This window comes from Pundamilia nyererei, unplaced genomic scaffold (assembly GCF_000239375.1).
Source record: "Pundamilia nyererei isolate P.nyererei 1_Seehausen unplaced genomic scaffold, PunNye1.0 scaffold00083, whole genome shotgun sequence".
Lineage (NCBI taxonomy): Eukaryota > Metazoa > Chordata > Actinopteri > Cichliformes > Cichlidae > Pundamilia > Pundamilia nyererei.
In genome coordinates, this window is record NW_005187484.1 from 883,600 (window position 1) to 895,808 (window position 12,209).

Below are 12,209 nucleotides of genomic sequence, written 5' to 3' on the forward strand. Positions count from 1 at the left end.
TTTTGGGTTCATTGAGAACATGGTTGTTGTTCAATAATAAAATTATTCCTCAAAAATACAACTTGCCTAATAATTCTGCACTCCCTGTAGACTGTTCAGTCTTCTGCCCTCGGGACGAAGGCTCAGAAGTGTGAAATCTAGAACATCCCGACTCAACAACTCCTTCTTCCCCACTGTTATCAGACTCTTGAACAGCTGACCTATTTTTAACAACATTAATAATTTTTGCACATTAGGTCATCTTGCATATTAAGCCAGTATATTAAGCTAATAGCTCTTTTGCACACACATCCACTTCAAACTTAAATTTTTGTCTTCATTTATCTCTTCTATTTGTATATATTAACCGGCATCTGTGTGTGGACAGCAAAAAAAGAATTTCATTGCACAGAGAAATGCTTTCTTTGTACATATGACAATAAACACTTTGAATCCTTGAATTGGTAGTGATAGTCTAATTATGTGGGGCATACTTTCTTTGCACTTTTTGTGCCCTTCAGTGCCCAGTGAGAATTATTTAAACACAATAAGCAAACCAAGTATTGTTTCTGATCATGTTCATCACTTTATGACCACAGTACACTGATTTTCTAAGACTGTTCTCAAACAGGTCTCTCGGACATGACAATGAGTTCACTGTACTAAGACTGCCTCCATAGTCACCAGATCTCAATCCAGTAGAACACCTTTGGAATCTGATACAATGGGAGACTGGCATCATAGATGAAAAGCCGACAAATTTGCAGTAACTGTGAGATGCTATTATGTCAACATAAACAAAAATCTTCCCCCACCTTGTTTAGTTTATGCGAAGAAGAATTAAGACAGTTCTCAGGGCAAAAGTGGGTTCAACTTGGTACTAGCAAGTTGTACCTAATAAAATGTTAGCTGAGAGCATTTGTCAATGCTTATGGTGCTTATGGCAATAGTATCGCTGTTTTGGGATAAATGTTACATCATCAATTAGTGAGCGTTTTCTAGATCTTAAGGTGGCAAATACTATTTAGTCTCAGAGATATACAGAAGGTCTCCTTTAGCATCATGTGACATTTATGTCATCATGTTTTAACCAAAGCCACAATGTTTTAATAAATTTTAATGTGCAGTTTTGTAGTATAAGTCAAGCTAGTAAGAGTAAAAGAAAAATTCAAATTCTACTCTGACATCCCTGAGATCCAGCATTACATTATCCATCCAAATGAGGTCTATATATGCACTAAGCTAAACTACCTATTGACAATCTACAAAGTTTAATAAATAGCTGCACCATCATAATAACCATCCAGATAATGTTCATAGATTAAAAAACAATTTTTAACCAATTAGTAGACTTTATTTAATTTTTCTGCAACAATTAACTCAAATGTAATCAACTAAAAATTCATAATTTATTAACAAAGTGTTATCAAGTGTTTGAAAATTGAAGCAAATATATTTCAGATCAGGACAATTTGGCTAGCCAGAAAAAAAACAAGTGTAATTGACTTTGACTTGACGTGAATAATTACTCGTGAGGATTTTTAGTATCTTGATAATAATCAGCCTGTTTTGTTTTGTTTTTAAACCATAAAATGAAGACATAGTTATTGTAGTTACATCACAACATCTGGGGGTAGTTTTCACCAAGTATACACTCTGAATAGGTGTATGAGACCTGCATTCATAATGGATGGCAGTTTTTTTCCCTCATTTCTAGAACCATTTGCACTTGAAAAATAGATGTTACTTGAATTCTCGCAGTGTGATAAATATGGGTCTTCCAGCAATTTCCTTGCAGAAATTCAATAAAGTTTTATGATGCACTTCAGGTATTGTTGGTAATATTTTTCAAGGAGTGAGCCAGCTTAATGTAGCAGAAATAGCAGGGAAGGTTTAAAATAAATGGGGGGGTTTTTTCTGCAAGCGGGAGATGATGTACAAGGCAGCTCACTACTTACAAGCAGGTAATGTCTATAAGCTCCTGTTTGCACCATGAGAAAATGAAAGCTGAATCTTAAAATGGACTGTTCAGTGTCCCCTGACACCACAAGCACACTAATTAGCTGATGGTAGCAACTAGTGAGCAAATTAATACAGTCTTAAGAGTTTGCACAAAACATTGGTCTGGTGATTCACTCCCCCACCCCACACCACAGATTGCACAGACTATTGCATAAATTGTGGAAAGTACAAACAGTGAATTCCAGCTTCTTACAGGCAAAAGACTACAACGTGAAAAAAAACTACTTCTTTCAATAGGATGAGAAAAGCCAACATGCCAAAGTATGCAACTGGTTTAAAGTTAAAATTAGCAACCATCCTTTTCCATGTTTTCCACAATTAAACACATTTAAAGTCAAAAATCTCAAAGTCAGATCCCTGAACTACACAAGGAGGAACAAAAATACCAGCGGTTCTAGGAAATGACTTCATATTAACCTCAATAAACCAAATGATCCTAAGCAAACTAACGAAAATAAAAGAAATGATTTACCAGGCATGAAACCTGCTGTACGCAACCTTACACCACGTGTGCCGATGTCTCCTTCTTTGTTGGACAGATTGCACGGTTCTGCAAATAAGTTGATGATTCACTTTCTGTCTCACTCATCTGTTCCTTTTACTGTCCTTTAATAGGAATCCTTTGCACTTCCTCTGTACAGTGAAGAAATAAGTCGTATGACCAGGTTTCTAAGAACAAGTGCAAACAAGTGCATCACTGACTGATAACCATCGTTCGTCGTACAAGGCTAGGTTAGGAGTAACCAACATTTTGGTTTGAACACACCTGACAGCACTGTGTGACCAATTCATACAAATCTAATTGTTTTAATTGTTATTTATTCATTTTATAACATCATGGAAGTTTTTTTGTACATCAGTTATTTTGTATTGAATAACTGATTTTCTTTTGGCTAACGGTTTGAAAAGTTTTTGATGACCCTTTTTAAACGTTTTACCTTTAATCAGAGTTATAGCTTGCTCTACCTGTTTGTCAATTAAGCAAACAACTTTTAACAATTTACTTACATTTAATTATTTTGAGGATTTAGTCTTCACTTTTAGTTTTGGTAATTAACATCGCCACTTACACTTGTTACGTCACACGTTCTAAGATTTACCACAGTAGTCTAAAAACTTTACATTGTAATGACGTGGCGGGAATGAGAATTGGCAACTCTGAGAGTACTCGGGTACAAGTTAGTCAGTGTAAAATCACCACTCTTCCACATCAAAAGGAGTCAGTTCGGATAGCTCAGGCATTGGACCAGGACACCTCCTGGGTTCTTCTTGAGGGAAGTGTTTAAGGCATTTCCAACTGGGGTCCCCTACATGGGTCCTCCCAGTTGGACATGCCCGAAGACACCCCGGGACATGTATAAGAGTTTCAGTTTCAGTGTAACTCTATGAGCTCCAGGTGTAGGCAGGGGAGAGGGAGGTCTGGGCTCTCTCCTCATACTGTTCCCCCCACAGCCCAGAAACAGATGAGCAGTGAGAAAAAAAAAAGCAAAAAAAGGATGTACACTAGTGGATTAGCAGTTTTCTTACTTCCCTATTAAATATTAGCCACTTACAAAAACTCAGTCAGCTATCCATTTCATTTCTTTATTACTTTCAGCTAGTATTCAGTGTTCATTCAGTATACAATCAATCTGTATTCCTACTGTGCACACATACACATTTAGATCAGAGAATACGTCACCACCAACATACACGTTTTCATCCCCGATACAAGTCATGTGAGAATGGCCTACTCTAGTGATAAACACAAGGTTACCTTTGTTATAATACAACATATGTGTGCATTTAAATAGCTACATCATGAAAAGATATATGAACATTGGTGATTCTAGAAAAACACATTCAACAGTGCAGATGTAGAGAAAGTGTGTTAAGAAGCGTCTTGTCACCAAGTATATGTGTATGGTAGGCAGATACAGGGAGGGTGCTGCAGCAGGGTAAATGGTGGCAGTATTGATCTCCGATGCTCTTTTATAGCCCTGTCATGTCAGTTTAGCACCTTGGCAACATTCGCTTTAAAGCTGCATCAATTCTGAACTCTGACTTTCAGCAAAAGGCAGATAGAACGAGACATTTAGAGTGAGGAAGACAAAGGACAGATAACCAGAGAAAAGCAAGTGGTAATTGCTACAGCAAGAACTTAATGTACCTAACCTTAAGTATGAAATGAAAACATTTCACACTTAACAACATACCTGGATTTAATGATGCTTTTACTTTTATAAAAAAAAATCATGCTTGAGCCACTATATAGTAACATCAGTCACTAGAGCAAACATACTGAACAACATATAAAAGATATGAGAATCCCAAATGTGTTTCCATTACAATGGTTGGCTTGATTAACTGACACCTGGTATTGATAACATCTCGCTGGAATGAATGGTTTTGAAATCGGCCTCCTCTGACGCTCCAATTCTGCGTGGTGAAGCAGAAAATGAACCCTCTCTGCATTATCTGACACCTTATGAGTATTGGATTTCATCGCTGAAGGGAAAATGTGCTGTGTCCACTACTACAGCACTGCATTTGAACTCAAAGATTTCAGCAATATGAACGGCTCTGTGAACACTGGGCTGTTACACTTAGGGATGAGTACTGAGGCACTGTGTGAAACTGGTAAAAAAAACACCATACTGGTTAGTACCATAGTATTGCTGCTGTTGTTATTCATGCAACCTTAATTCTTCCTTATACAAAGCCACCAGGGTCGAGAACAAATGTAAAGTTGCTGTGTGTTTACAGCTCTCTGATAACTGCTGATCCAATATTTTAAGACAACAGAGCTGCATGAATGAGAGGTTCCTTTACCAGAGCCTTGATGGGATTTACTAAACTAAAAATGCAATACCTCTGGTTGCAAAAAGCGACGACGCTTCACAAACAATTTCCTAACGTCACCAACATTCTTTATACTGTTTGTGGTTACTACTCAGGACAGAGTTGGCTTTGATAAAAACACGTCTTTAAATGTTCCTAACTCAGATTCTCAGTGAAGAAAACACTGTCACATGTTTACTGGTAAAGCATTTTAATGGTAGGTAGAGTGGTTGTTGTATAGTGTTTTTCTACTCTACTTGACAACTCAAAGCACTATATACTAAAAACCTCAGTCTCCCATTCACACAGGCTTTTTTCCTATGCAGGAGCTTTCTATCCAACATTCACACTTTGATGAATGTATCAGAAAGCAAATCAGTGAACAGTACATGGTATCAGGGATACTTTGACATGCAGACTGGAGCAGCAAGGGATCAAACCACAAACCTTCAAATTTTAGCTCCTCCTGAGCTACAGCCAGCCCAAGTTCAATCAAAACCTTCATGGATAAAAGCCAACTAGACTCTTTGAGCACTCGACCTAAACAAGCTTAAACATGTAGAACTATCTTTTCACCTGCTTCCATCCAACACAATCCAAGTGGATATGAAGTGTGTGTCTCATGAAGGCTGCTATAGGCTGATCTGCAACTTGGAACTGTAAACGTCCGTGAGCACTTTTCTCTAATAGTAACACTGTGATGCAGAGGGCGTGTTTAAAGGGCTGGTAGAGGTGCTGTGGCCTCACGGGGTCCATAGCAAGCTAGAAAGATTTGAGTTTGCCTGTTTCAGTGTGAGCTGCCATGACAATTCCAGAAAATTTATTTTGTGGTAATAAACTACATGTTCACTGGCACTACAGGAACATTACCAAACGACCTCATATCTCATTAGAATCAGGTTGAGATTCCATTCAAAAGTAATAATTTCAGACCAACTTTTTTTACTGACCGATCGCAGGTGCAGGCGACCAGCACGCTGAGCATGATGTAGACGATGAAGGTGAAGATTACGGCTGTGATGGTGCCCCGGGGAATGGAGTAGCTGGGATTCTTCAGGTCACCTGATGGATAATGCAGGTTTTATGGTGTATGTTCTGACACAGGTAACCAGGCGGCACATACACAACATCTGTTCACTTACCTGACATGTTGGAGCCGGCCATGATCCCCGTGCAGCCGTTGAACATGACGGCGAACACGGTGGCGAAGGTCATCGTGGTTTGCGTTGTGTAATCTACAGTGTAATCAGCTGCAGGAAGACATATGAACAGATACAGCCCTGGAGTCAATGCTTTTATCGAAACCACCACTCTTCAAAGAAAACTTCAATCTGCTGCACCTGTCTGCCCATCCAGCTTCATCATGTTTTGGAGCATTAGAGAAAGCAATCCTTTGTAAAGCTTCTCTGCTGTTTACAGAGCGCCATCAAATCTATCACATGATTTATTTGGGAAAATTCAATTTTGCAGCTCCAATCTGTGAGACATCCATTCTCTGTCTTCTCTATTTGTATCAGACAAAACAATTGGGAGTGCACATCCTATCTAAGAACAGACAGACTTGTGATCACCGTTCAGTGATATAAAAGCTCAGTGTCAATGGTTTCCTGGCCTTTGCTCTGTATAATCTCAGTGAGGGCGGATATTTGGAGCACGCATCTGCTGCTTAAAACTTCTGTCTGCAAGGGGCAGCCATTTAGTTAGAAATGCAACAGCCATTGCACAGCAAGCACGTGTGAAAAATAACACAAAATTCCAAAAAATTTTTGATTGCAAACTTGTCATCTAACGGATATACACACCGAAAGCATTCATTCTAAAAAAATGAACCGTGAAAAAAAAATGAAGTTCACATCAAGCAATGATGTCAAGCTTGGTTCGAAAAAATAAACGCTGCAAATTCATCCAGCGACATCATGCAGTCGGTGTGAATGGCTGCATTAATAGGAAAGTCCAAAAAATATTTCTAATGCACAAATTATTTGCACAGATTTAACATGTTTGGTGTGTAAAGATCTTAAGCAGAAAGGAGGCAATCAACTGAGCTGCTGAACCAAGGCCCAGGATAAGAAAGTGATGCACTATTTTGAACTGTGAGGCACGCAAAGCCACTATAGTAGGCTCCATAAATAAAACCTTGCCGCTTGGAAATGAGCATGACGGGGTCCCTTTTCAGGGAGGTACACAACAAATAAAAGCTCAGTACTGATGTTGTCACTGATGGAATAAAAAGTCAAATGTTTTGCTGCAGAACAATTTTCAGTCAAATCCTAGCACAACCTTTTATTTTACAAGCATTTGTGCATGTGTGTGTGTGTGTGTGTGTGCGTGCATGTGTGTCCTCATACTGAAAACAGGGATTATCCAAAGATGTGTGTTTAATAGCTGCCACGTGTGCATGCCTGAGTTAGAGCAATTAGCTCACAAATCATGTGCTTTACAGTAAGGCAGTGCAAACACAGAGGAGTGCTTGGTTTGGCTTCTGTGAATATTAAGATCCTGGACACATGTATAACCTCTAATTACGAAGCTTTCCTTTTCAGTCAGCAGTAAAATGAAAAAAAAAAATTTATGTGCTTTTAGGAAAGCAGCCACTGTCAGAAGAATGACACCATTTTCTCCACAACAGCGACTTCCACTGGTTGGTGTTTACACCTTCACATGTTTGGCTGAGATTGCAGGGAATAGAGTCAAATCAGTCCAAAGGTAATAAAACCTGCCGACCAGCATGTATGAAGCTCACTTATTAACATGCTGCATTTCATTTTCCGAGATTTTGGAATGAAGAAAAAAAAAGAAGAAAAAAAATCACTTAAGCCGAATACACAGTGGAAGCAATTTGCTGATTATGCATCGCTTTGAAGCTGCCAGTAGGTCTCTTGCGGACATGCAAGGCTTCAGCTGCCTAGGTTACCCCCTAATGTATTTACTAACAAGTAATACGTCAACTGTTTTCTTCACTCTGATTGGTAGTCTCTTCACTTGCCCATTGGACCTGCGCACATCGCGTCATCAGCAGTTATTTTGCCCATAGTCGCTTGAGGTCACCTAATAGACTTCACTTTCTATGGTCTCTGATCACTGTGAATCATTCCCAGTGTTTTCCAGATCAAACAAAAAAACTCATTTTTGTTCTTCCCAAATCAGATCAGTATGGATACATTTTATTACAAAGGTAAAACTGAAAGAGTATCTCTGTATGGAGATGTTTTTATTATTATTATTTTATTTTATTCTTTCATATAATAACATGAAGACATGACCAAGTGGAATGATTGACCCACGATTCTCATGAATGATTAAAATGATCATTCAGATTTTCTAACTTATTTATAAGGGAACAATTATCTGCATTTGCATTCTTTTACTCTTTTGCAGTTGCTTTTGTTGCTTTGGAATATTCACATTTGAAATAACTGTAACCCCCAGCCCGACAGGACACTGGTAACCGGGTGCATGTCAACAGTTAATATGTTATTAACTTAGCTGATATTGTTCTGTGGGAAAGAAGTTGGTATATTTTTAAGTGCTTGATGTGTGATGTTATAATCCTGTAAATAATGGGCCATGAAATTAATTTGCTTAATCATTACATAAGACCAACAGAAGCTTTTTATAAGGAGTGATATATGCAAGACAACATCTTCCTGAAGAATTATTCCATGAAACTGCCAGGTAACAAGTTAAGACTACAGGAAGTGACAGTAAAATTAAATATAGCAATGAGAAGAGTGGCTGTTCCTGATGAAAGGGCTCGGGTAATAAGAAATGAGTCATCAAGGTAACATTGTGCTAACACAAGTCTGTTACCATTTGAATACTTCTAATATCTGCAGAAAATAATATTTGCACTAGCGCTAACTAGTTATTTGTTCCAGTTAGCTGGTTATTACAAACAAATGATCTGAAGAGCAGGTTCCTGAGTGTCCGTGCTCACAGCCACCTCTGTATATCTAAAATATAACCCTATTAGGGATGCACTGTCTCTGACACGATGCACATCCAAGTGTAGAAAGAACAGTCTGAAACTGAGCATTCTGAAGTATTTTGGGTCCGACCTTGATATTTGAAATTTGGCAATCAACAATGGCAATATTGGAAAGAAAACCACCGTTATAATAGTAAATCTATGAAAAAGATAAAGAAAAATTTGTTAGAGCTCTCCAAGGTAAATTGCTAAAATGCTTTGTGGGCTAAATCAGGCAAACCCTTTGATTCTGTCTGAGTAAGTAATTATTATGTAATGAATGTATCTTTAATGCTAATCAGTTCTGTCCACACCTCCTGCTATTCACCTTTGTCCCTTGCACAGTTCAAAGACCACTTTACGTCATCCAGAGCTGAGCTGGTTATTATAAAATCTTATATATAGCACTCTGGCTTGTTTGAGCTTTCTTTCATAGACTGTAAAAGATGTATGTAGATATCTTCAGGATATCAAAGTGAGGCCAAGACGAAGTTCTATAGTGACATAGGATCAAGTCAATAAAGCCAGAGTTCTTCCACACACAGAGTCCAATAGAGTGGTCTGCGACCAGTAGCAAGTGAATTTTTCTATTCAGGGAAAACATCTCCCTAGCAACCGGGGCTAGGGAAACGTTCACTATGGCAGACAACTCTTGAGCAATGTGCACATAACGTTATGACTAAAAACTGAAAGATATCTACTGGAAGCAGTGTTCTGATGAATTGATGGCTTCAGTCCGTAGTTTCAAGTTTTTCTAAATAGGACATCGTGGTGTTTTTGTGGTAAAAAGGATAACAATCGCTGGGTGAGCTTACCCAGTGACTGACGAGTAGCTAAATTTACCAAAAAGTTTAAGGCTTCACAATGGGCCAACCAATATTTGACATCATGGTGGCTAATTCTTTTATAGGGAGTGTATGGGTATTATGCACAATGTACACAAGCAGTAAACATACAGAAGAGCATAAAAGACACTTATTGCTCATACCAACATGGTGGTATAATTTTTTTATACTTTTTGACCCAGCAGTCCTCTAACTTACCCCATACGTTCCCAAGCAGTGTCTCCAACTTGAAGCCTGTAAAATTGGCTGTGGTGGGGCCCGTCGCATTGGGCTTCAGGTCAGGAAGCGTGATAGACTGAGGGTGCACGGCGAAGAAGCTGATGAAGACAGTGATCAGGACAACAATAACAATCACAAAGATGAGGAAGGTGGTTTTGGCATAAATGTGGGCTCCCACCAGGCACACCAGCAGGCACAGTAGGGCAATCCCAGTGCCATAAAGCAGAGACCACCAGTAGCCAGATGGAAGAACCTGGTAGTGAGAAGTGGCTACATTCCCAGCTAGAAGGATGAAATGAGAGACCCATTTTAATAATGTTAAGAAAGCTTAAATACACCACTCCCAATCTTAATGTGAGTTTTTCAAACAAAAGTACACAATTATGCTAATGAGACAAACTATGAAAGTGAAAGTTACCTTCAGGGACTCCAAATGTGGACAAGATGGCTTCAACCAGACCGAGCACCATCAGAGCACTGCCGCACACATTAGCCAGGAAGAACATGATGCCGATGCTGCCACCAAACTCTGGTCCCAGTGCTCGGCTGATCATGTCTGAGTGCCATTAAGGCAAAGCACACTTGTTTCAATCATTCACATGTATGTGCATTTCTCTACGGATAGTAGTCTAATAGTTTCGGGCAATATCATTACCTGCCTTGTAGTTTTTTGGTTTATATTAGCTTAGCTTAGCATAAAGACTTCAAGCTGGGAAAAATAGGTAGCAAGCTGTCCAAAGACCAGTTAGTGAGTTTTGGGAGTGCTGGTAAGTGGATTGTGTTCCTTTTAAACTGAGGCATACTGGCTGTTAACACCCACTTCTAACAACATTTAAACAAACAGCCATAAAAACAAAGTAGACATGAATACTGGGAGGCTAGATATACAGCAAAGGCAAGAAGCGGCAAAGACAAAGGAAAAGGCTTACGGTGAATTTATAGTGACACCAAGATAAGATCAAAAGACTTGCATCGATTGGCTAGACAGACAGAGACTAATCTGAAAAGGACATGCGTTAGAGTGATTAAGGACAGAGGGCATTTCAACAAGTGAAAAGTGTGCATTGAGAAAATGGAAGGAGTACTCTGAGGAGCTGATGAACCAAGAAATAGAGAGAGAGAAGAGGATGGATGGAAAAAAGATGAATTAGGAAGTGCAGAGGATTAGTTAGGAGGTAGTAAGGGCTGCTATGAAGAGGATGAAAAGTGGAAAGGCAGGTGGTTCAGATAACATAGCTGTGCAGGTATGGAAATGTTTAGGAGAGAGGACAGTGGACTTTTTACCAGGTGTTTCACACAATCGAGGAAAGTGAGAGAATGCCTGAGAAATGGAGATATACAGATATGTAGGGTGAACAGGTGAAGGGCAGAGCTGTAGCAGCTGCAGTATAAAGTTGATAAGCCATGCTATGAAGATGTAGGAAAGAGTTGTTGAAGCTAGGCTAAGAGGAATTTTGAATAATCTTGGAAATGCACCATTTAGAACCGTGGACATGGTCATGGTTGGAAGGCTGGATCCTCCCAAGTTTCCTCCTGCCAAGTCAGTGCCTCATCTAGGGTCATGGCACAAATAAAATGAGAGAAAATCCGAATTGGAATTGGAAAAGCAAAATTGCTAGAAGGCTTTATTAAGTTGCCCAGATACTACAAATGAACCAAAATCCATAGTGTTATTCTTTCACAGTTACCTTCAAGCAAAAATACTTAAAATGTAATCCTGGCTTATTTACACATTTAAGCATAAATGTGGCTATAATGGTTCTATTGGTCAGGACCCAAAATAAACATGATACTTTAAAGGTGTCTTTAGTACAAATAATCGCCAACCCTAGGTCCATTCAATGTCACTGACAAGTCTTGAACTGCACCAACATACAGATTATATTTGTTTAACTAGTTTTTGTTCTTTTAGTGCCTGCACCACTGGCACTGTTACAGTCGTATGCAGATGGCGTTTCTGTGTGTGTGTGTGTTTTAAGAGGATACAATAAGCTCCCCCGGCATCAAGGGCTCCATTGGTGGAGATGGCGCAGACAGACAGCACGGTCATACAGATGATGATGTAGGCCACAACATACATGGCAATAGCCTGGTAGAGCCCAGCCTGTCCCACTGCAAGTCCTAGTCAGAAAGCACAAACATGGTGAGATGAAGCACTAGAAACAATAGAGACCTAGAAAAATCTAGGATCTCTTTCTCAGACATGGTTTAATTTACCCTGCGGCACCTGAATCAGAAAACCCATAAATTACGAGCATGCAAGGAAAAAACAGATAAATTAATGAGGGCAAGATGAAAAGTTTTTTAAAAAATTCATACAAAAGTCAGTCTGTATGGGTGGGGGTTAGGGCTGAACG

The 12,209-nt window shown here is 39.2% G+C and overlaps 1 protein-coding gene across 1 annotated transcript in view; it reads right to left on the reverse strand.

Moving 5' to 3' along the window:
* The window catches only part of LOC102205448 (solute carrier family 12 member 9), an 85,994-nt gene that overhangs the window by 69,282 nt on the left and 4,503 nt on the right, over window positions 1-12,209 (reverse strand). The window contains exons 2-6 of the mRNA XM_005738327.1: window positions 11,839-11,973; window positions 10,271-10,408; window positions 9,832-10,134; window positions 5,964-6,071; window positions 5,772-5,883 (exon numbers count right to left, since the gene is read on the reverse strand). Of these exons, the coding sequence (XP_005738384.1) occupies window positions 5,772-5,883; window positions 5,964-6,071; window positions 9,832-10,134; window positions 10,271-10,408; window positions 11,839-11,973 (796 nt within the window). The remainder of the gene's footprint in view (window positions 1-5,771; window positions 5,884-5,963; window positions 6,072-9,831; window positions 10,135-10,270; window positions 10,409-11,838; window positions 11,974-12,209) is intronic.